At 39.3% G+C, this 22,876-nt stretch overlaps 3 protein-coding genes across 7 annotated transcripts; 2 read left to right on the forward strand and 1 right to left on the reverse strand.

The window, feature by feature from the left end:
* Nucleotides 1-5,478: 5,478 nt before the first annotated feature.
* LOC133803420 (V-type proton ATPase subunit c''1) lies at nucleotides 5,479-7,477 on the forward strand. Its single transcript, XM_062241464.1, has 4 exons — nucleotides 5,479-5,807; nucleotides 5,906-5,983; nucleotides 6,768-6,938; nucleotides 7,038-7,477. Exons 1-4 carry the CDS (start codon nucleotides 5,680-5,682, stop codon nucleotides 7,204-7,206), a joined length of 546 nt encoding a protein of 181 aa, XP_062097448.1. The 5' UTR covers nucleotides 5,479-5,679; the 3' UTR covers nucleotides 7,207-7,477.
* Nucleotides 7,478-8,698: 1,221 nt separating this feature from the next.
* Nucleotides 8,699-10,493, reverse strand: LOC133803417 (uncharacterized). Its single transcript, XM_062241458.1, has 4 exons — nucleotides 10,243-10,493; nucleotides 9,843-10,147; nucleotides 9,524-9,734; nucleotides 8,699-9,430 (listed from the first exon to the last, which is right to left on the reverse strand). Exons 1-4 carry the CDS (start codon nucleotides 10,486-10,488, stop codon nucleotides 8,927-8,929), a joined length of 1,266 nt encoding a protein of 421 aa, XP_062097442.1. The 5' UTR covers nucleotides 10,489-10,493; the 3' UTR covers nucleotides 8,699-8,926.
* Nucleotides 10,494-10,650: 157 nt separating this feature from the next.
* On the forward strand, nucleotides 10,651-21,153 carry LOC133803418 (protein TRACHEARY ELEMENT DIFFERENTIATION-RELATED 7A-like). 5 transcript variants are annotated; one of them, XM_062241460.1, is made up of 8 exons: nucleotides 10,651-10,790; nucleotides 10,928-10,979; nucleotides 12,617-13,167; nucleotides 13,271-13,444; nucleotides 13,599-13,909; nucleotides 16,782-16,946; nucleotides 17,021-17,122; nucleotides 20,424-21,153. In XM_062241460.1, exons 3-8 carry the CDS (start codon nucleotides 12,871-12,873, stop codon nucleotides 20,425-20,427), a joined length of 1,053 nt encoding a protein of 350 aa, XP_062097444.1. In that variant the 5' UTR covers nucleotides 10,651-10,790; nucleotides 10,928-10,979; nucleotides 12,617-12,870; the 3' UTR covers nucleotides 20,428-21,153. The 5 variants fall into 5 exon arrangements, with proteins under 5 accessions (XP_062097444.1, XP_062097445.1, XP_062097443.1 ...); XM_062241461.1 differs by lacking the exon at nucleotides 10,928-10,979 and having other exon boundaries at nucleotides 10,670-10,790; XM_062241459.1 differs by lacking the exon at nucleotides 10,651-10,790 and having other exon boundaries at nucleotides 10,809-10,979.
* The last annotated feature ends 1,723 nt before the right edge of the window (nucleotides 21,154-22,876 follow it).

The raw sequence follows: 22,876 nt of genomic DNA on the forward strand, positions 1-22,876 counted from the left end.
GCTTGTATTAATTTTACTTTTTACAAGTTATGAAAAAGGGTTGGTCATTTTATGTGACTAATCGCTTATAAGTGTAAGATCTTATTGATCACTCGTACAGACACATTTTGTCCATTTATTACGAGAAATATAAGGGATTGTACGCAGCCAGTCATTCTTGCCATTTATTGTATTTTATACAAGTATTTGCTCATTACATGTGTTGTTTTGTTGTATTATAATTTTAATTGTTTTGCTCCTAGTAGTAATGTTTGAACAGGTTTTGGTCAAGGCAAGTGACCAAGGACCTAAAGCTCCTCGATCACTTGGGGGGCATATAAGGTATCTAGTAGGCAAAGCATATCGAAAGGTATGTAAACACATGAGCAAAATAAGTGAAAGCATGCTAGGGTACTTGAAGTATTTTTCAAAAATTTTGTATTTTGTTAAATCAAACCAAAGTACTATGCTAAGTTCGGTCATGCGAATAGATGTTATAATAAAAGGAAAATATTATAATATCAAAAGGAATCCCTTTACACTGCGAGCAGTGACTGCTCGGATGTAATTGTTTGTTAAAAGAAAAAAGTAGCTACCCGCGCAGCAATAAAAATAATATTGTCTTTACATCACGACCCGTGGGTCGTGTACTTAAAAGATTAAAGAGAAAGAAAAATAGCAGACTACGAGGCTGGAGGATCTTGAGGGGTGCCCTGGTCGACGATAGTTGTAGCTTCATTGTCTGCCCCGTCCACGCCAGTGGCCAAATAGATTTCGGACGAGGCAGGTATGCTTGCTCTCTCTTCTTCCGCCAAACGAGTAACGCAGTAGGCTATCTCAGCATGCCTTGTGCGCTCAGGAAGATAGCTGAAATTAGCCTCCTGGTTGTGTTTCCAGAAGTCATAGAAACACTTAACCGTGGCGTTCTTGTACCTTTCCAAATTGCTGGCGTTGGCTTTTTCAAGCTTCTCGATCCGGCCCTCCAATTTTGTGGTTTCTTGTCTACTCGCAATCAAGTCCTCCTCGAGCATTTTAGCCTCGCGATAGTTGACGCGGTTAGACTCCTTTAACTGGTCTCTTTGCTCGACGGCCTTGTCCAGTGCAGTCTACTTCTCCCTTAGCTCCTCAGCCAGCTTGTTCTTCTCCTTGAGCAACGCTGCATTTGTCTTCTGGGCCACCTCAAGCTGTTCAGTGTATTTCACTTCGGCAGCTTTGAGTTCTTCAGCATGCCGTTGCTCGGAAGTCTTGGACTGCTCGGTGATGGCACCCGAGCGGAGCCGGAGGGCAGTAACAGTCAGCATTGCCTGTGATCATAGCAAAAATTAAATTGACTATAAGGTATAAAAGGGCTATCTCCATAGAAAAAAAATGACTTACACTGGCAAGCTCGTTTTGCACGCGGGTTAAGATTTGGTCAACATCCATCGTCTCTGTCCCCGCCATCGCCTCTCGGCAACATTCGTGCTTCAAAATCTTGGCCATCCTGTCTTTGGCCAATCTTAAGGCACGACTCGATATGTCACCCCCTGTGGAAGCAGGAGCAGCCTACTGAGTCTGGTTGGTTGGAGCCGGTGGAGAAGGTGTCGACCCGACCGGAGCAGGAGGAGTTTGCTGCTCGAGAGGAGAAGGAGGTGGTGTTGCATTTGTTGACGGTCCGTCTGCTGGAGGGTCTGCAGTGCGGGATTTCTTGGCCGGAGGCGCTTTACTGCTTTCCCCTTGATGTTGCCTGCTCGCTTTCTTCTTGTTCGCAGGAGCCTCGGGAGCGCAGTACATGTCGAACACATTCTCAGAGTTCATGTCTGTAAGAAAAGCAAATACATGAACAGTGAGATAGTACAAACGATTGAGTATGTTATGTTAGGAAAAGAAACAAAGAAAATGAAAGTATAATACCTGAGTTATATTTACTGGTCACTACATTATATACTTTACTAGTGAACTCACTCTCTGGCATGAAGAAGTCTGAACCTAAATTGGGAGCGTACTTAAAATTGCCGTCCCCGTCAAACAAGTGACAGGGAATTGGCGAACTATCTAAGAGTGAAAGTTCAGTACCGTTCTCATCCGAAGACTCGTCAAGGGGCTCGAGAGGTTCGGTAGCTTTCTTTTTTTCCTTTCCCATTGGGGCGGGGGTAGCAGCAGGTTGGGGGGCACCAATTGGCTCGTTGATGGTCACCCCGGTTTCCCTCCTCAGAGGAGGTTGTGACACATCTGGCTGCTGATCGGGGGTTTCAATGCCGGTGGCACTCCCGCAGTGGATTCCCTCACATCCTGGTGAGGAGCCAAAAGGCCGACCAGTCGCAGATTGGCCTCTGTGACCAGCTGTTTGACACTTTTCTCTATGTCGGTCATGCTAGCCAGGAGGGCTGATCGGATCACCATGTCCGGAGTAGGGCTTGGTCGTAACCATGGGCCTGAAACACACTAAATTTCTAAGGGAAATGCAACAAAAAATTAAAGAAAAATAAACGACTAGTGGTACAAAGACTTTACCTCCTTGTGTGAAGGCCAAGTTGTTCGCAACCATGTCAGTCGTCAGAAAGTACTCCAGATGGTACCTCCCCACGTTCGAGATAAAAGTGGTGTCAGTCAGAAAAGTGCGACCTGTTTCCTGGTGACAGAAGTGGAAAAACCATGTGTTTTCCTAGTTGGGGTTGGATTTTAGGTCGAACAGGTAGTTGACCTCATGTGGCAGGGGAACGGGCCATTTCTTATGGCTATAGAGGATATAGAGTGTAGAAAGCATTCTATATCCGTTGGGAGTGATTTGAAAAGGAACGACCCTGAAATAATTGGCCACTCCCTGGAAGAAAGGATGAAGAGGCAGGATCGCTCCTACCTCGATGTGATATCTCGACCAGGCGCTGAAACGCCTCCAGGCAAGTTCGCCCGTTGGTCTTGGGTGGGTTGGACTAGAGTCACCCCAGGAAGTCCATATTTTTTAATGTAATTAGCGATCATCCTAATCGTTACTCGACTAGGAGGGGCAACGTACCATTCAACATCTGGTTGAACGGCGTTTCGAAGTTGAGCGTGAGTTTGGATGTTAGGGTTGAGGATATTTCTTTCTCGACCACTAGTCGAGGGAATTCCAGCCTGAGGAGCAAGCTGATTTGAAGGGTTGGAAGATTTCTTTTTCTGGGCAGTGGATTTTACTCTACCCATGTCTGGAAGGTTTGACTGAGGTCTATTGGGTGGGGTTCGAGAAAAAGGAATTTCTAGTATCAACAGTGATGGTTGCTCCTCGTATTCAAGCAAGTCGTCGTCGATAGGCCTTTCACCTCCCCACGGATCTTGCATGAAAAGCTGTGAATAGAGAAAGGGGAAGATGAGAAGGTAAAGCCTAAAAATCTATGTTGAGAGTTGGGATAATGTTGCTCGCGTATAAAAGTTAAGCTTTTATACGGCCAGCAACATTCTAACAAAAACACTAAATTTTATTCGAGCAGTTTGAGAAACAGATTAAAAAGCGGAAGTAAAAGGTTTTTCAGAGAAAGGCTTTTTCGACTCCGAAGGGGTGGGGAAAACCCAGTTTTTCAACTAGTTTAAAAATCAAATTTTTACTTCGATTTTACGCCCTTAAATCTACAATCTCGACTACCAAACTGTCTCCTAACTCCTACGAAACGTTACTTCACTACCCTATCAAGCATCTATTGATACACACACAATCCCCATAACAGTTTCAGCCAAGAACATTCAAGGGTTCATAAATAAAAATAAGGATGAAACAGTTTTGCATGGCAATTCAAACGTCTAAGGAGTTCGTGAAACTTACTTAGATGAAAAACGGAGTCTGAACACGAAAGCTTTTGAACGTCCGGATATGAGTTCCTGGGATTTCTGGGCTCTAAAGATGGAATTTCTTCGCAGTTCTTGGAGAGGAGATGGAAAGTGAAAAGTAAAAAGTGAAAATGTGGATTTGAGATAATTATTTATAGTGACTGCCACACGATAAAAGAGGTAATCATGAATTACTTTTTCTGAGTATGGGGAAGTGTGATAGCCGTCGGACAAGTGTTTTGGAAACCAAAAAGGCTTGATTAGACATGATTGATTGCTTTTTTCGAGTGGGCATGGGCGGTTATGATAGGTTTGGTGGAATAAGCGAAGGGTCAGTTTCCTAAGTTTACTTATTGCTGGTCGCAATAAATAAACTTGGGAGGCAAATGTTTACGCAAAAAACGGCTGCTGATGACGTGGCAAGGATTTCTCACACGTGGTTGACACGTGGCGGAAGTGTTGTTCGACTGTCGACCAGAGGCACATCGCTTCGTCACGGCTCAACTATTAGAAACGACCAGACTGGTCGTATAGTTTGATTTATTTCCTTCTAAGATTGTAATCCTATAATAATTGCATTGAATATTTCCTCTTTATTACCTTGATACGCGGTTATTAAGGAAAGTTAAGGCACATTGGTCCATGTAATCCTCCTTGAGCCTAAAAATATGCATGAAATAGCTCAAGGAGAGGACTTTTGATCTCTGAATCATTTTTGCAAAGTATTGAGAGAAAAAGAGATATGGTCTATTATCCATCGTTTTATTGTAATTCTTTCAAGATTTGTGAAACTCAAGAACCCTAGTTCTTTGATCACGACTTTGAGATTCAATATCAATAATAACATTAAGTGGACGTAGGTCATTACCATTCTTTAGGGCCAAACCATTATAAATCCTTGGTGTTTTCTTCTTTTCCATTAGATTAAATTCTTAATTGTCATTTTATCTTTTATCGTACATTTGACTCCGTATCGTTGACCAAATTAAGGGTCAACATATATATTTTTTGTTTGAATTTTTTATTTAAATATTTAAAAATCTATATTATTTATATGTATTTTTTAGAATATGAAAAAGAAAAAAAATAGAAAAATGTAAGCACAAATTGAAAAAAAATTATAATATATATTAATTTTTAATAAAATAAGGTATACTAATTAGATTTTGAGGTGCAAATATAATGCTTCTAATTCTTGTTCAGTCACTATTTCTAAAGTCTCAACCAAACAAAAGAATAAACATTTAATTTCATTCCTATTACTATTACCATTCTATTTTTGTTAGTAACTAAACGCTACCTAAGTCTTTGTATGTGATTTTTTAATTAATTTTTAAGGAAAAAATTACATTGCACTACTATAGTGGCATCATAAATAAAATGATGAATTCAATATCTCTATTTTTCTTACTTTAGTAATGTCATGCAATTTTTTTCATAAAAAATAGTCAAAAAATTACGAGACTTCATTGCTACTATTTAACAAATTTAGGGTCTTAATTACTATATTTTATAATTAAAGGACTAATTTACCAAAGTATGTATAATTCAGGAGTTGTCATACTAAAAGACAGGGTATCTATTTAGTTTCTCAAAAAATCAATCCTTGATTTTATGATTTAAAAAACGACTTGTCGTTTTGATTCTCAATTGAAAAACGACACAAAAGACAAAAGACAAAAAACACAAGAGAGAGAAGCTGCCTTGCCTGGCAATGCCATATTTACTATCGTCGTTATCCAGGGAGTAATTAGGATTCGACTGGAAAACGAGGCCTGTTTGAAGTCACTAACGCCCTTCCCTTCGTTCCTATCTCTTTCTCTGCCATTATCAAATCAATCGTGAAGCTTGGACCCAATTAAGCAAACCCACATCCAGATCAGGCTCCAACGAAACCCCAAATCGAAAACACCAACCATGTCCGGCGCAGTAGTCGTGGGCGTTACCACCTCATGGGCCAGCGCCCTCGTCAGGATCTCTCCCTACACTTACGCCGCCCTAGGTATCGCCATCGCTATTGGTGTCTCAGTCCTTGGCGCTGCTTGGTAACCTCTCAATAACCCTCTCACACCCACTCAGAATTTCGATTCCTTTTAATCTCACAATTTTGAGAAATTGCAAAATGTCTGCTTAATTTTGATAGGGGGATTTACATTACTGGAAGTAGCTTGATCGGCGCAGCAATAAAAGCTCCCCGAATCACGTCCAAGAACCTGATTAGGTAATAGCGAATCCTAATTTCTACATTTAAAAAAAAAAAAAAGGTTTTAAGTAGTTTTGATCTCATAGAAAAGTGATTTTAGATTGGGGTTTATGGACGTATATGATTGATGATAATGGATCATCGGAACGAGAAATTGCTTTAAATTTTATCGCTTAGTTGTTGTACAAAGTTGTATTTTATTTTTAATTTTGTAATTTGTGAATGTGGGATTTTGATGAAAATTATAGGCGAAGTGATTTGAGATCTAATTGAGGTTTTTTTTTTTTTTTTCTTATTTTTCTTCTTTTCAAATATTCTATTTTCTTCTTAACCCGAAGTTTTCATGGAAATGCTTTAAGAAGCTTAGTCAAACGGGTGCCATATCAAGCAATATGTTTGTTAATTTATCGTCTCACTGTCTCCTAAAGATATATTATAAGGTTTAGCTAGAAGACCTAATTTTGAACTAACCTTTTCAATGCGAGCTTGAGGGATTTGTGAGGCGTCAAAAATCTAGAGGTAAGAAGTATATTTGTCCAGAGAATAGCTTTTGTTTTGGTTAGAATTGAGCACAAATTATTAGAGCTTTTATACATCAAATTGAAATGAAATTCAAGACATTGTTTTCTTCTTTCTGTACCGTTAAATAGGTTCTTCTGTAAAGTTTCACAATTTTCACAGAGAAGTTGCTTTGACCAAGAAGATTGGATTAAATTTGTTCAATCTATCTCTTTAAATGTTTAGTGACAATTCTGTGGCATGTAAGTTATTAAGTGGATCCAATGCTTGTGTGCTTGTGCAGCGTTATTTTCTGCGAAGCTGTTGCTATTTATGGTGTCATTGTTGCAATCATCCTACAAACTAAATTGGAGAGTGTTCCAGCAACACAATTATATGCACCCGAGTCTCTTAGAGCAGGATATGCAATCTTTGCCTCTGGAATTATTGTTGGTTTTGCAAATCTTGTCTGCGGGTTAGTCCTACCGTTTCTTCTTATCTCATCATTGGCTGAATGAAAATCTTCAATAGTAGCGGTTCTTCCTCTTTTTTTGACTTTTTCTTTTGGCAACAGATTGTGCGTAGGAATAATTGGAAGCAGTTGTGCTTTATCTGATGCCCAAAACTCCTCACTTTTTGTTAAGATTCTTGTGATTGAGATTTTCGGAAGTGCACTTGGGCTGTTTGGAGTGATTGTGGGAATAATCATGTCAGCTCAAGCAACATGGCCTGTGAAAGCATAAATCACCGTTTTCAGTACATTTGTTTTGGTATTCATTGAGTAAAATACATGTTATGCAAACCCTTTTGAATTCTGTATTTTGTTCTATATTATAAGTAGGTGTTTTAAGTCCTACTCCTAGAATAGAAGTGCTGCCTTCAATTCATGTTGTAATTTTCCGAATAAATGGAATTTCTTGACAATGGGAGCATTGTCTTTCGTTGGAGTGATTAATTTTGCAACAAATGTGTTTCACTATGCTATATTACTGAAGCATATTTTGATTGTATGAACCAATGGAGCTGGTCTAATCTTCCTTTCCTAACATTAAAACTCCTCCTTACACGAATTGTACTCTTACGGAAAAAAAGATATCGGTTTGGTATGGTGCTTTTAGTTCTGTGAAGGGATAAGTTTATTTCCTGACAATTGACTAGGAAACTTGAACAGCTCCACTAAATGTTTTGGCATGAGAGTTCCGCAAAAAGGTTAGGAAATTTTGTGTTTGATGATATGAGAGAATTGTAATCCCCTGCAGCTGGAGATGTATGTATTGTTTGCTTTGTCTCATACAGCTTGGTTGATTTGTTCACTAAAAAGATGTACTCCCTAGAAGAAAGTAAGTCTTCTTTTCTCTATTCTGAATGGACTAATGCTGAAATGGTTAGATACAGAATAATAGAAGATAAATTAGGTCTCTGAATTTTCTTCTCTTGATTATCTTTACACACGTTCGATCATGAAGTACACTCAAGCATTTTTCTTCATAACCTGCTTACCATCTAGGCAGTGGTGCAAGAATAAGACCAATCAACCATTGAAGAAAGATCACTCTTCTCTTGCAGCTCCTCACAGACTTCAGAAGCAGCATCCTTTCGATGAAAAGGCTGCTGATCTTCAATAGCCAACCCTTGTTTTATGCTGTCCCATCGGCCTGGAATGCAGGACTTGCTAAGAAACAACTACCAAACCAATGAACTTGTATTCCTGTCCAGAGCCAATTCCAACTTGTCAAGACAACTTCCCAAGACAGCATCGTTCGTCAGGGACATGGTGGTGCTTCTCAGCCCACAACGAGTGGTGGGCTTCACAGGTTTAAACGGTGCTGGGCCAGAGGGGATGCTCATGATTTCTCATGCACAATCACATCCAAGCCTGTTAAGATGAGCGTGTGCACTCAGGACACCCCTGGTATTCTCCCTTCCTCTAGCACAGCTATGGGTTTCTCTTTTGAATCATCTATCTCCCACAAGTTACTCACACACTACTAACATTACAAACTGCTTAAAACACCTTTGGGCATGATTACCTCTTCAACTTCCTCTGAAAAATAGAACTAAACAAGCAGTAAAAGAGTAGGTTAGTATGTGATCGCTTCTGACCATATAACTTTTATTTGCTGACAGCACAAGGAAACTTGAACTACTCCATTAAATTCGTTACATGCAAATTCATCCCAAAGGTTAGTAAAATGGAGGGGGACAAAAAAACCATATACTAAAACCAAAAAGAGATTAAAAAGAAAGTCCCTTCTCTTTTATTATTTTAAGCTGTGGCTTTTGGCTACTTTAGGCAAACATGCCACAGAATATATAAGATACATAACAACGATAGACTAATGGAGGTCAAAGCTTTTGGTTTCTTTTATTTTGTCTTTAGACATTCAATCACAAAAACTAATCTTTAAGCTTCGATTGCCAGTAACTCCTTGTACTATTTAGTAAGTATAAGTATAACATCCATCAACCAGCAAAGAAGGGAACATCAGCAGCAAAGAAGGGCATGTTCTTCTGTTGCAGCTCCTCACATTCCTTAGAAGAAGCAGTCCTAGGGTCAAAAGGCTGGCGATCTTCAAGATCCAAGCCTTGTTTTATTCTTCCCATTCGCCGAGAGTGCAGAACTTGCTTAGAAACAACTGGCAAACGAATGGACTGATATTCCTCCAGAGCTGATTCCAATCTGTCAACTCCCCACTTGTCCAGACAGCCGCCAAGGACCGCTGCATCCAACAGCGACATGTTGGTGCTTCTCAACCCGTGAGGAGTAGTAGGGTGAGCTGCATCGCCTACCAAAACCACATTGTCCCAAACGAGTCGTTTTAAAGGATCAATGTCGTATATCACATTCACAAAAGGCTTAAAAGTTTCTTGAATTACTTTAACCAAAGCAGGACCCCAGGTCTTCTCTGCTTCTTGGTGCATCTTCTGAATCATGTCGTTGCTTACTTTCATAGTAACTGATTTTCCCTGCAAAATTTAAACTTTCCATCACTGATAAAGATGCAGCTGCAAAGTACATCCTCCTTGGAAAATAAAGGGTATGATCTGGCTACTAACTACCTTCAACTGGGGTTCTGGTTGGTTTATGTACCAAACCCAGTTCAATTTTTTCTGGGGTAGTTCGTATATCACTGCATGAGTTCCAGAACCCAATTCGAAGTACAAGCATTTGCCCAGCTCAGGGTAAGCTTTTCGGATGCCTATGATGGTGTCTGAATTCTCATTCCCTGAAAAGTCAAGTATCCCTCTCCAGGCACAATACCCTGAGTACCTACAAAAGGAATTTTTGTATTACAAATGCACAAAATTGATTTTTTTTTTTTATCAAAATAAAAAGAAAGAACCCCTAGTTTTTATTTTGGGATTTTGATGGACTAACCTCAATTTTAGTTCCGGGAGGAAACTTAAACGGAATACAGAGAGACACCCATCAGCTGCAACAAGCAAATCTCCAACCATCTCAATGGTATCTTCAGTTTGACGATTTTTAGCCTTGACTTTCACTGATTTTTTATCACTAGAAATGGAGAATGATAGGAAAAGGTGACCCCAAAAGAATATTTCAGATGGAAGATCTTTATACACAATGCCATGAAGGTCAGCCCAATATGCTGCTCTGAAGTTGTACTCATCATCTCTTGTCAAAGTCCAGCTTACCTTCTTCTCACTGTCAGTTGCTTGGTTCTGCATAAATTTAAATCAATTGAAAAAAAAAAAAACAATCAAACTCAATGTGAAGTTCATACTTTGCCAGACTGCCAAATTTAGAAGAAAAAAACCTGATCAATAGTAAGGGGTAAAGTAGAGTTGTGGAGAAGTTGTGGTTGATTAGTCCAGGTGTGAATGAGGTGCTGAGACGAAGGGTCAAGCCCCAGACCAGCTCCGGTTGGGCTTCCGGTCGGGGGTGCATAGGACTTTTCAAGCACAACCACGTCCCAGCCTGCTGAGATGAGTGTGCGCGCGCAGGACACTCCTGCTATGCTACCTCCCACTATTATTGCCTTTGATCTTTTCTTATCAGTCATCACTCCTCTCCTCTTCTTATTTTCTCTGCTTTTCTTTTTAATCTATAAAAGTTAATACTTTGTCGGTGGTGCTGTTTATTTTATCATCAAAGTAATTTTATGGTAACAGAGGGAGGAGAATTTGGGCCACAAGCCGTTACCAAGAAAAGTGGCTAGCAAGACCAACCACATGAAATGACGTGTGTAAGAAAACAAACAAAAACGAAACACATTCTCGCCCAACCTTGGCAAACACCGACCACCCAAGCCACTGTGGCGAGCTGCCGTAGAGGAAGAATGAAAGACACTTTTCTTCTGATGAGGTTCTACGAAGTATTTCAATCTGATTTTCATGATGTTTAGAAAATGATTTCCATGATATTATTTTATATGATTTGAGATTAAAGCTTGGGTGTGAATCTGATTTTCATCATTTTGATTTATCACTATCTTATCGTAGTCGCCATTTTTCTGAGACTGAACAAGCCGAGAGCTTTGCCTTTGTTCTGAAGGTACCCTCCAATCTTTTGGCCTCCTCCTTCACCCCTTCATTACAAAAGTTATTCTTTGGTTCAAAACAATTTCTGGGTGTTTCTCTTTATTTGTCCTATTACTGTCTTGAAGCCCATTTATGTGAGATTAGGATCGGTTTGAGTAGAGTTAGGGCTTATCCACAGTATCTGTTTTGTTTTGGGATGCATATGTTAGGGTTTAGTAACTAAAGTTTCATGTGGTACAGTGAATTCTTTCTGATTGGGGTTTATAAACTTTATATTGACGTTCATCAATTGTTGAGTTCGAATGTAGTTTTGTTTTGTGAAATCAATGAATTTTTAAAGCAGCTACTGTAGTAGATGTTAAAATTTTGTTTGTGATCAAGGTTTACTCTTTTCAGCATAAACTTGAAAATGTAGTGCCTAGTATGAATGAGTTTTTTTTTTTTCTCGATGTCATTCTAGTTGTGACTCACAATTTTTTCAAACATAAATTATATACCATACAGCATTTAATTCATAATTTATTTTGGCTTTATTACGTGTTAATTTTTGTTTTTTAAGAAAATTTTGTGTTCTAACTTTGTTTGGCTTTTTTATCTAGTAATTTTCACATAACATCATTTTTTCATACAATAACATATATTTTCTTTGAGATGGGCTGGACCTTCTTGTAAGGCTCTCGGGCTTTATTAAAAAAAAATGGGTTGGGACCCTTCTCCCTTAGTTGTGTGTGTTTGCGGCATAGTCTCACATTTGGTTTTCTGTGTGGATTGTATGTGTTATATATGTTCAATCCTACTATTACTCTCTAACTTCACAATGAGTTTTGAGATGTGTATTTTTGTAAGTTCTTGAGCTTTATAAAATAATTTATATTTTCTTTCGTATAGCAAAATTTATTTTGGGTATTAAAATGTGTGAATTATAAAGGTCAAGTAAAGTTTTTGAACCAAGAATTTTTTATGTAACACCCTAATTTCTTAAAGCATTAAGTGTATCTCGTCTGTAAAAACTAAAGAATAAAACATGTCTTTAAATTTAGTAAAATAACCTTTATTACAACTAAAGTGTTTGACAACCTTTAAAAATAAAAACTCTTCGGAGTCTCATTATTTTAAAAATAAAATAAATATTTAGCCAAGTCTTAAATTTAAATTATTATTTTAAACTCTTGAGAACATTAAATAAAACATTTTTCATAAAAGAAATAACTCTGGGTTAACGTCCAACAAGAAAAGTTATTTAGGACACAACCTCTTAATCTTGACTAAGGCAACATATAATCAAACAATAACATATTTATAAAAATAATACTCATGCTTATTATCACATAATCACAACTTAAAATATCAGTGTCACTCTAATTGTAAACTAGTGCTGATATGGTCAGTTGTGCAACCGAGCACGAATTGACATAAGCATGTAATTTTTTGTAACATAAACATGCAATTTTTCATAACGTGAGCATGTATTTTCATATCGTAAGCATGTCGCGCAAACATACAACATATTCATACATATCACAAATACACATAACATGCACAACTTATAAAATAACCATACTTATGACATATAAGAAACAAAAGGAAATAAATTAACATTTTTAAATGGAAGTTTGTATTAATTATTAATTAATGTGATTTTGTATATAGGTTGACTAAAAACAAAAGGTAGTAGAAGGAACTTTGGAGGTGGAAGGATCCAAAGATGTCCTAATTTTGGCTTTGGGCATCCCTGAGCATTCTTGACATGTTAGGGGGATGCCTAAAGGTGTCACCCTACCCAATTTTTTAAGACACCAAAGCCTGAGAGAAAAAGTCAGCTCGAAGCAACTACTAGGCTGGAAGAGCAACTTCGACAATATGATGAGAGGAACCGTCGAATTGAGGAGAAGTTAAATCAATTGATGGAGCAATTTAGATCGACACAGAGCAATATCGGTGAGTCATCGCATGCTTCTGGTTCTTGTGTGGGCAGAGCAGCCTCTAATGTATCACCACCACCACCACCCCTAGCAGCACATGTTGAACAAGTGGTTGTTCCACCAGTACTAGCACCACCACCACCACCACTAGCACCACATGTTGAACAAGTGGTTGTTCCACCAGTACTAGCACAACCACCACCACCACCACCACCACTACCACATGTTCAACCAATGTTTACTCCACCAGAACCACAAGTTCCACCGACTATGCATGAGGTATTCTTATTACCATAATCAACTTAGCAAATGTTAATGCTTAATAATTTCACTATTGTACTTTATTTATTATTTCTTTCTAATGCAACATATTAAATGCAAGCTTGCTAACAAAACGAGAGACAACATAGTTGCATCGGGATACATCCTTAAGAGTGATAGTACATATATCCATGGAAAAAAGATGTCTAAAGAAGTTGCTTGTGTAGTCGTTGAGGTAGCCCACGAAGAGATGGCTATGCTACCATTTCCTAATTTGAATGCAGGGATCACTTTGGTAGGTCAAGCAGTTGGGGTACTAGTAGCTTGGCATAAACATCTTATTATCGTCGAAAGTGAGCGGGGGCAAGTAATGCCTATAAGTTATTATCGCCTAACTTATTTTATTTTGAAATTGATTTTATTTTAACTTTTCCTTGGGTCATAAGCAGAAGAGAAAGCAAGAAGATATTGAGGCGATGATACCTTCCACTCAACATCCACAACCCCCAAAGCTTCCTCTTGTAGAGCCATTGACGCACGAGGTAGAGTCAATCTCTCATAATGATTCGACATCTATGTCAAGCACTTTGACCTCTTTATTGAAGTTTGTATCACCATGGGATAATGACCACCACAAAAAGATTAATATCACATCACATGTATTTGGATACAACACGATTGCTATGCTTTTCAAGGATGATGTGACACAATTTTGCAACATGGACAAGATTGGACAAACTCCGATGATATTTTATTTGAGGTATATATTCATACCTTTTATAATTAAATATGATTAATGTAATGCCCTAAACTCCAGGGACCGTTATGGTGTGCATTTTGAACAGTGCTAAACTCGTTAATTGAGTCATTTGGCCATAATCGTGTAACTAAGTATGATTAGCGGTTTAGGGTTAAAATTTTTGGTTAAGAAATAACGTTTCACGAAAACGTTTACTGTATACATTAGAATCTCAAAAATATAATTTAAAGGTTAATTACAAGAAAATATTTACAACCAGCTGATCTAAGCAGAAAAATAGGGTTTAACCCTAGTTCCTCTTTCAACCCTCAGTCGTGGCGGCCGAGCAGCCGCATATGTATATATCGTCACCTAAGCTCTCCAACTGAAGGATGGTCCAGCTTTCTTTTTCCTTTACCTGCACCACATAGCACCCTTGAGCCAAAGCCCAGCAAGAAAACTCAATATGCTCATGAACAGTAATAACATGTTACAAAATCATATTAGGCATGCCTAGCAATAATAGCCCTATTCATGCATGCAAATAAATTCAGATAATGATGGGGGATCCTGCCCTCCTGAATGGATGACTATCAAGTCAATCCTAATCAGATGAGTGGTTTAACACTTTGAGGTTCTGTTAACCATGATGGGGTTTATAGCCCTAATCAGATGAGTGATTTAACACTTGAGGTTCTGTTAACCATGATGGGGCTTGTAGCCCTAATCAGATGAGTGATTTAACACTTGAGGTTCTGTTAACCATGATGGGGCTTGTAGCCCTAATCAGATGAGTGATTGAGGAGTAAGTCACTAACATAAACCAAATGAGTGACTGATGAGTGAGTCACCAACATGGGATCCGCACCCTTAGATGAGTGACTAATGAGTGAGTCCTTAAACCAGATGAGTGAGTCACTACGTGGGCTCAGCACCCATAGTCATGTGACGATGCAGTCACCTGGGCCTTCTAGGCCTAGCTCTAAGTGACTAGCCATAGGCTAGACAAGCGCTTTTAGTTTTCATCGAACTTGAGGTCGATCCGTCATTAATGCTCGTGATGAGTCATTCAATGCTGATGTCGATTAGATCTAATCTTTTTGTCTTTTGTTAAACACGCTAAGACCGTTCTTGACTTATGAGTCAATACCATACAACCAGTGCTCAGTACTACTGCCGAACTTGACTAATGAGTCACAGTTTCACAGTTAATACTGACACCATTGCCGATTTTGACTAATGAGTCAGTTCCATGCACAAGTAAGCAATGCAACCAGACATATATCATATGTCAAATATCCAAATGTAGGGCATTCAACATGCTTACTTAATAGTCACTAGCATAATTATGATCGTACACAAAGGCATAGACTCAAACTCTGAACAATCTCATATTCCACATTCATGTCATGCCCTAATCACACGTTTCTCATGCATCACATAGAGTTCAGGGCTAATAGGCCCAGTCTGATAGTCATTGGCTGAGAACATAGAGCGGGGTAGGTGCAGTTTTCTTACCTTTGGTCCAAGCACAGGTTACCAATAAACAAGCCACAAGCACGATCCTGTTTCCAAGCCCCTAGCGATAACATAGTCATAACCATAATATAAACCTCATCAAAATGAGTAAATAAATACTTCCAAACCCAAACCTAGCATCCGGGACGTCGAATCCTACTCAACTGGGTAGTAGAATCGATCACAGGCCCTTAGAGTTAAGTTCCCATGATTAAAAACCAACTATGGGAAAAATTTCCCTTAAGCGCCACAACCCCACCCAGACTTGCGTCGCGGCTCGCCGCCTCCCTACGGAGGCCTAACCCAATCTACATGTGCCTAGTGCCACGACGCTCCTACCTTGCGCAGTGGCCGTAACTGCCCAGACAGCAAGCGTCCTCCTTCATCAAGCCTGGGCCGCGGCGCCCAAGAATAGGGTCGCGGCCCGACCACGAACCCATCCAAAAACCTTGTTTTTCCTCTTTTAAATCCTTCCAAAAAACCTACTCAAACATCTCCAAATTCCAAAAATCAAAGTTCCCAAACATCCTAATTATCCAATACCAATAAAACCTAAGCTTCAATTCATTCAAAAACTCATCAAAACACAAAATCCAATTCAAGCTTAAAAACTTTAAAAACTTAGAACTTAAAACTTGGATTACCTCTGATTGAGTTGTTTCCCAGCTAAATCCTCCGGCTAATAAGCTTCTAATCTTCCCTAGAATCGCTATGCCTCAATCCTCGCTTGAATCTGAATCCTAGAACTCAAGTTTCCTTCGAAAATGCGATCGGGTGTTGAAAATGGAACTTTGAGGGAGAGAAAATGTTATGAACATTCTTTTTATTTCTTAACAGGTTACTTTAAGCTTAAAAAGCCTCAAGCAAATCCTAATGCTTGGGGTCCCGAAAACGCCCCCGGGGTAAAATAGTCAAAACTCCCAGAATTTCCCCCTAATTTTACTAATTCCCAATTTATCATCAAATATTTATTCCCATTACGCAATATCCCAGTAATGTGCTAAATACCCCTTAACTCACTTAGAGTCAAGTATAAATCCCGTTGTGACTGTCCCACTAGCTTACCTCCTAGGATCGTCTCGTGCTGAGTAACCCTAGCATAACCAAATAATAATAAAGCACCACACATATACCACATATATGCCAAATATGCCAAAAATGGCCAAAATATGAAAATTGCACAATTAAACAAAAATGGGCCCACATGCATATTTAATACATATAAACATGCATATCTAGTCATATTATGATATAACTCACATAATCATGCATATAATCATTTAATGGCATAATAAATCAATTATGGTCCTCCCGACCTCCTAATCAAGGTCCTAAGCCTTATTAGGAAATTTGGGTCATTACAATTAATTTCTAGGTTGTTGGATTATATACTACATACCAATGGGTTGGATCATTTGTACGCATTTCAACATCCCGGTGAAGTTAGTGTAGGCCATGAGAATAAGCATGCTCAAGCACTTAAAGATCGATTCATTCAGATGGGCGAGAAGCAGTTCCTTATTTGTCCCTGGAATAGCAAGTAAGTTTATATTGAGTTTTGAAATTTTAAGTTCATATAGTCATCTTCTAAATATTTGATTGTTTGTTTTCTAGTGAACATTGGATGTTATTGTTATTTCAACCTCACTCACATTCAGTGGCATGCTTGGATCCCATTAACCTTCGGTTACGCATTGAGATTAAAAATATAGTCAGGTTGTAAGTTTATATAAGTTTCATTCCTAAATGTATATTATCTTTTTAATAGTACTTGTTTGCTAATTAAAATAATTTTATTATGTATAGTGTAATGTCCCAAATTCCCTAATGTGACTTAGTGTTTAGATTAGGGGGCCAGGAGGGCCATAATTGATTTAATGTGTTATTATATGATTATTTGCATAATTATGTGAGTTGTATTATTATATGGTGTATTTGTATATTTATGTGCATGTATGTGATATATGGGTGACATCACATTATTATGTGATTATGTTTGAGCTATTCGACATGAGACGATCCTAGGAAGCAAGTTAGTTGTTTTGTCATAACGGGATTAATTACCGAGCTCGAGGTGAGCCTAAGGGTAATTTGTGCTTAGTACATTACCGGGGATGAGTGGGTAATGAGAAATTATTTGATAATTATTTGAGGATATTGGGAGTAACGGGAATTGGAGGACGTTAATTATGATTAACGGGGGTAGGTGAAAATGATAAAATCTCCCTTGGGTGGCTTTGAGAGATTAGGATAGCCCTAGGGGCATTTTTGTCATCTAGGCTTATAGATATACTAAGCCAAGGGAAGTTGTAGAAGGAACCAAGCAATCAGAAAAATAGGGCACCTATTTCTCTCTCTCGACCACTTCATTTCTCTTTCACTCGGTTGGATTTTTTTAGGCAAGTTAGGGGATTCAAGCTTGGAGTTCTAAAGCTTGAGGGTTAAGATTGAGTTATAGCAATTAAGGGGATTCAATTCATATCTGAGGTAAGGATTCTAAGCTTGAATTTTGAAGTTTTTACTCTGTTTTTAAGGTTGTTTATAAGCTTGATAGTTTGATCTTGGAATTGAGTATAAGCCCTAGATTCATAGGACCATTTGAGATTCTGGAAAGAATCGGGCAGGTAGCCTATAGTTTGGCATTACCTCCGGCGTTGTCGGCCATGCACAACGTGTTTCATATTTCGATGCTGTTGAAGTATGTTTCTGACGAGACTCATGTGCTGAGTTATGAAGATCTGGAGCTGCAGACGGATTTGTCCTTTGAAGAGCAGCCAGTCCAGATATTAGACAAGAAGGACAAGGTCCTGAGGAATAAAGTTATACCTTTAGTGAAGGTGTTATGGAGGAACAGCAAGGTCGAGGAGGCGACCTGGGAGTTGCAGTAAACTATGCGGGATCAGTATCCCGAGCTGTTCAGGTAAAATTTCAAGGACGAAATTCCTATAAGGAGGGGATAGTTGTAACATCCCAAATTTCCTAATGTGGCGTAGTGCCTGGATTAGGAGGCCAGGAGGCAATAATTGAGTTATTATGTGAATTATATTATAATATAATTATGCTTGCATGTTAGAGATATTAATATGTGTATGTGGGCCTGTTTCTTATAAGAAGGGTATTTTAGTAATTTGACCCGTTCGGGGGTATAAATGCAATATATGTGATATTTGTGATATATTGGTGATATATTTGTGATTCGTGATCCGAGGCGGTCCTAGGGAGCCAATTAGCTAGAAAGTCACAACGGGGTCAGATACCCGGCTCGGGAGCCTAGGGGTAATTAAGGAATGTAAAATGAGTTCAGATTTATGGAGTAACGGGTAGTAGTTTGGTAAGGAATTGGACATGTTGGGATTAATGGGGATTTATAAGACTACTCGGGGACTTAATGGGGTATGGAAAATGACTAAATTTCCCTTGGGTTACCCAAGAGGTTAGGATAAGCTTAAGGGGCAATTGGGTCTTTTGGTGAGAATATACTTGGTTTAGGTAGACTGAGGGGTCTAAGGAAGTCACTGGAAATTAAGGGATTGGAAAGAAAAAGAAGCAGAAACTCTCTCTCCCTCTCACTCTCTTGAGGCTTGGAAGGTTTTGGGGATTTTTGAGGAGAAAGCTTTAAAGTTAAGGCTGAGAGTTGGGGAATCAAAGCTAGGAGCAGGATTATAGACTACTAAGGGTCAAAACCATTCTTGAGGTAAGGTTCTTTGCTCTGGTTTTAATGAATTCCTGCCATGTTTTAAGAGTTTTCTTCTAGGTTCAAGCTTAAGTTTTGATTTTGAGTTTGATGAAGTTGTGGAATAGTTCATGGGGTTCTAGAGCTGCTTAAAGTATATTATACTGGTTATGGGACTCAGTTCTGGTGTTGGGGTGTGTTTGAAATGATTTTCAGGGAAGTTAGTTTGTAAAAGTTGCATGGAATTTATGGGTTTTGGGGTTGAGCTGCGACCCTGTTCTTAGGCGCCGCGACCCGCTTGAGTTTATAGGCTAGTGGGGCGTCAGGAAATTTCCCAGGCGCCGCGGCGCAATGTTTGGGCACCGCGGCCCTAGGCTGGCAGATGCGAGGCAAGTTTGCCTCTGTTTTGGGGCGCGTTGCGGCGCTTAAGGGAGGCTGGGCCACGGCCCAAATGTGGATTTTTGGCAAAATGAGGGTTTTTAGCTCAGGAACTTGAACGTTAAGGCTCGGGAAGGTTTCTACTACCCGGTTTGGTAGAAACCAAGGTCCCGGAGGTTGGAATTTTATCTCGAAGTTATTTAATGGATTAGAATGTGGTGGTTGACTATTATTCATGCGTTGTGACTAGGATTTCTTCAGGGCTCGGGTTAGAGGATTTTGCTCGTAATCGCGGTGCGCGGATAACTTGGGTCACAGGTAAGAAAACTGCACCTAGAACGTGAATGTGTGGTTAGAGCTTAGTCAATGCTGAATATAGATATGATTAAGGCTTTGGCCCTGTTAATGCACATGATTATCATTATGTTTAGAATATCTTATTAGGTACACTGGGGTGCGCTTAATTATGATTACACCTATGACTGTTGTTTGAATGTGTTATAATGCATTGTAATTGTTGATATGTGTGCTATATGAGATATGTGATTGTCTGTTGTGATTGGGAAGCTCGGGTTATAAACCATAGGGTTATTAGGAAGTTAAATGGGGATTGACTTATTAGTCAAAGGCCCTTAGGCTTCGACTTACAGGTCGGAGGCATGTGAGGCTTGACTTATAAGTCAAGGACTTAAAGGACTCAGTTTATAAGCTGAGATTGGCATTGTGCACGTGGAGTGCAGGCCACCATGGCCGGGCCACCCTGGGAGTGCAACATGCACTTGACTGGCTCGGATGCCAACACATTGAAAGGAAGTGCGACACGTGCTTGCGTAACCCTATGGTTGCCAACTTGTATAATGAATACACCAGTTTCAGTTATTACTATTTGATAGTTATATTACATTGTGAACTGTTCAATATGTTTTCTTGCTGAGTCTTTTGGCTCACAGGTGCTTTGTGGTGCAGGTAAAGGTAAAGAGAAGCTCAACCATCCATGAGTTGGAGGGCAATAGTAGTGATATGTACATATGTAGTCTGCTCGACCACCACGGCCTAGATGCTCAAGGGAACTATGGTTAAACCCAACTTTTGCCGCCTAGGTCGGCTTATTGTGTAACATGAGTATTGTAATTAACTTTTAAACTGATGTTTTTGGGATCCCGTGTAAAGAACGTGCTTTTAGCTTAATGAAAATGCTTATGATTTGACCAAAAGTTTTAATACCTAAACCTTTAGTGGCTTAATCACATGTTTAGTCCAAATGACTTGTTTAGCAAGTCCAACACTGGTTTTAAACACACTTGGTAACATACCCTAATTAGCAGGGCGTTACATTATCTGTTTAGGGCCGCAAGCCCCATAATGATTTCATGATTTATTAATACTTGTATACATGCAGTAATAAGTTTTCTTGCTGAGCCTTAGCTCACGGGTGCTATGTGGTGTAGGTAAAGGGAAAGAAAAGCTTACCCAACCTTTAATGGAGAGCTTAGATGGCGACGGTACATATGCAGCTGCTTGACCACCACGGCCAAGGAGTTTCTCAGGGGAACTAGGGTTTAACCCTATTTTTGCTGCTTAGGTCGGCAAATTGTAACTTTTATATTATAATGACCATTTTGGATTGTAAACAACCTTGTAAAAACTTATAGGATCTTATGTACAGTTAAATGTTTTAAATAAAATATATCCATTCCTTTTTATCAAGATTTTAACCCTGGCCCATTACTAACACTTAGATGCACGTTTATGGCCTAAAGACTCATTTAGTGAGTTAAGCACTATTTAAAGTACACAGTGCGACGGCCTTGGCTAACCAGGGCGTTACAACTTGGCATCAGAGAGTGCCACTGGCTGGGCATGTACACTCACCATTGAAGACAAGCTCAACTCATGGTTCGGTAACTATTTATGTGGTTATGCGTTTAACTGCTTAAATAGAATATAAATGCTTTACTTGCATGCATGAGATACACCGATAAGGCTGGCCCTTGACTGCTGCATGATGAGCAAGAATTTGCTTATTATAACTGATATTGCTAGAACATGCTTATTAGCATCGTTAATTGTTAATTGTTAAGTGTTAAATGTTAATTGTTATATTTATGAATCGACATGCTTATTAGCATGACTGTTGAACGTGGATGAGTTTCTGTTTGATCTTGGACCGTGAGGCAGTAAGAGGTTTAGTTATCACTACCTAACTGGCCGCATTGATTATTGCAGCAAGGTATAAGTTGAAAGTATGATTCCAAGGCAGATAGAATCATCAGCTGGCCAGGAAGATCATGGCCAAAATGATAGATAGGGTCAGGATAATGACTAGGGTCAGACCCCTCAGCCAGCTCTTGAGAACTGGCAACAGTTGCTTGTTGATTTGCACGCCAGGGTAGTGAGGTAGGAAGAAGAAATACTCCTCTTGAGACAACAGCAGGTTCCTGCAGGGAACATCTTGCCAAAGGCACCGCCTGTAACGGCGCCAATAAGTGAGCAGCCGTCAGAGGGTTGGAACAAATGGGAACATCTTTATGAAAGGTTCAGGAAAAAACACCCTCCAATTTTTTAGGGTAGTGCAGATCCAGCTAAGGCCGAGTAGTGGATGAGCATTGTTACCACCATCCTAGACTTTATGAGGGTGTCTGGTAATGAGAGGGTGGCTTGTGCCACATATATGTTTCGGGAGGATGCTCGAATTTGGTGGGAAATGATATCCTAGACCAGAAATGTCAATGTCTTGAGTTGGAAAGAGTTTAAGACTTTGTTTAATGAAAAGTACTATAATGAGGCCATCAGGGCCGCAAAAGCTGAAGAGTTCAGCAAGCTATTTCAGAGGAGTTTTTCAGTGACTGAGTATGCTTTAAAGTTTGACAGACTGGAAAAGTTTGCAGGAGAACTGGTGCCCACTGATGGGACCAGAAGGGAGAGGTTTCTCCAGGGGCTACAGCCTAGGATAGCCCGTGATATTTGTATTACCACTGTGTCAGGAGTGACTACTTATGCACAGGTGGTTGAGAAGGACCTCACAACTGAGAGCGCGGAGAACAAGATATGGCGTGATAATGCAGCCAGAAGAGACTTTGTAACACCCTAGATAACCAAGACTGTTACACTGTGTGTTTAAAATAGTGCTTAACATGCTAAGCAAGTCGTTTGAACTTAAATGTGTAATTAAAGACTAAGTCAAGGTCAAGTAATAAAATATTTGGTCAACAAAATGATTATTTTTCATTAAAACATTTAGTTTGTACATGGGATCCCAAAAATCAGTTTACAAATTTGTAAAAGATAAACAGATACGATTTAGTCTTCCTAAGCAGCAAAAAAAACGGGGTTTAACCCTAGTTCCTCCCAAGCTACCCAACCGTGGCGATCGAGTAGGCTGCATATGTACACACTGCCCCTAAAGCTCTTCAAATCAT

This window comes from Humulus lupulus, chromosome X (genome assembly GCF_963169125.1).
Source record: "Humulus lupulus chromosome X, drHumLupu1.1, whole genome shotgun sequence".
Classification (NCBI taxonomy): Eukaryota; Viridiplantae; Streptophyta; class Magnoliopsida; order Rosales; family Cannabaceae; genus Humulus; species Humulus lupulus.

Coding starts and splice junctions, on each gene's coding strand:
- LOC133803420 (XM_062241464.1), top strand. CDS start 5,680: ATGTCCGGCGCAGTAGTCGTGGGCGTTACCACCTCATGGGCCAGCGCC. Junction 5,808..5,905: donor TCAGTCCTTGGCGCTGCTTG/GTAACCTCTCAA, acceptor TAATTTTGATAG/GGGGATTTACATTACTGGAA. Junction 6,939..7,037: donor TTTGCAAATCTTGTCTGCGG/GTTAGTCCTACC, acceptor TTTTGGCAACAG/ATTGTGCGTAGGAATAATTG.
- LOC133803417 (XM_062241458.1), bottom strand. CDS start 10,488: ATGACTGATAAGAAAAGATCAAAGGCAATAATAGTGGGAGGTAGCATA. Junction 10,148..10,242: donor TACCCCTTACTATTGATCAG/GTTTTTTTCTTC, acceptor AAATTTATGCAG/AACCAAGCAACTGACAGTGA. Junction 9,431..9,523: donor AACCAGAACCCCAGTTGAAG/GTAGTTAGTAGC, acceptor TAAATTTTGCAG/GGAAAATCAGTTACTATGAA.
- LOC133803418 (XM_062241460.1), top strand. CDS start 12,871: ATGGAGCAATTTAGATCGACACAGAGCAATATCGGTGAGTCATCGCAT. Junction 13,168..13,270: donor TTCCACCGACTATGCATGAG/GTATTCTTATTA, acceptor ATTAAATGCAAG/CTTGCTAACAAAACGAGAGA. Junction 16,947..17,020: donor ATTTGTCCCTGGAATAGCAA/GTAAGTTTATAT, acceptor TTTGTTTTCTAG/TGAACATTGGATGTTATTGT.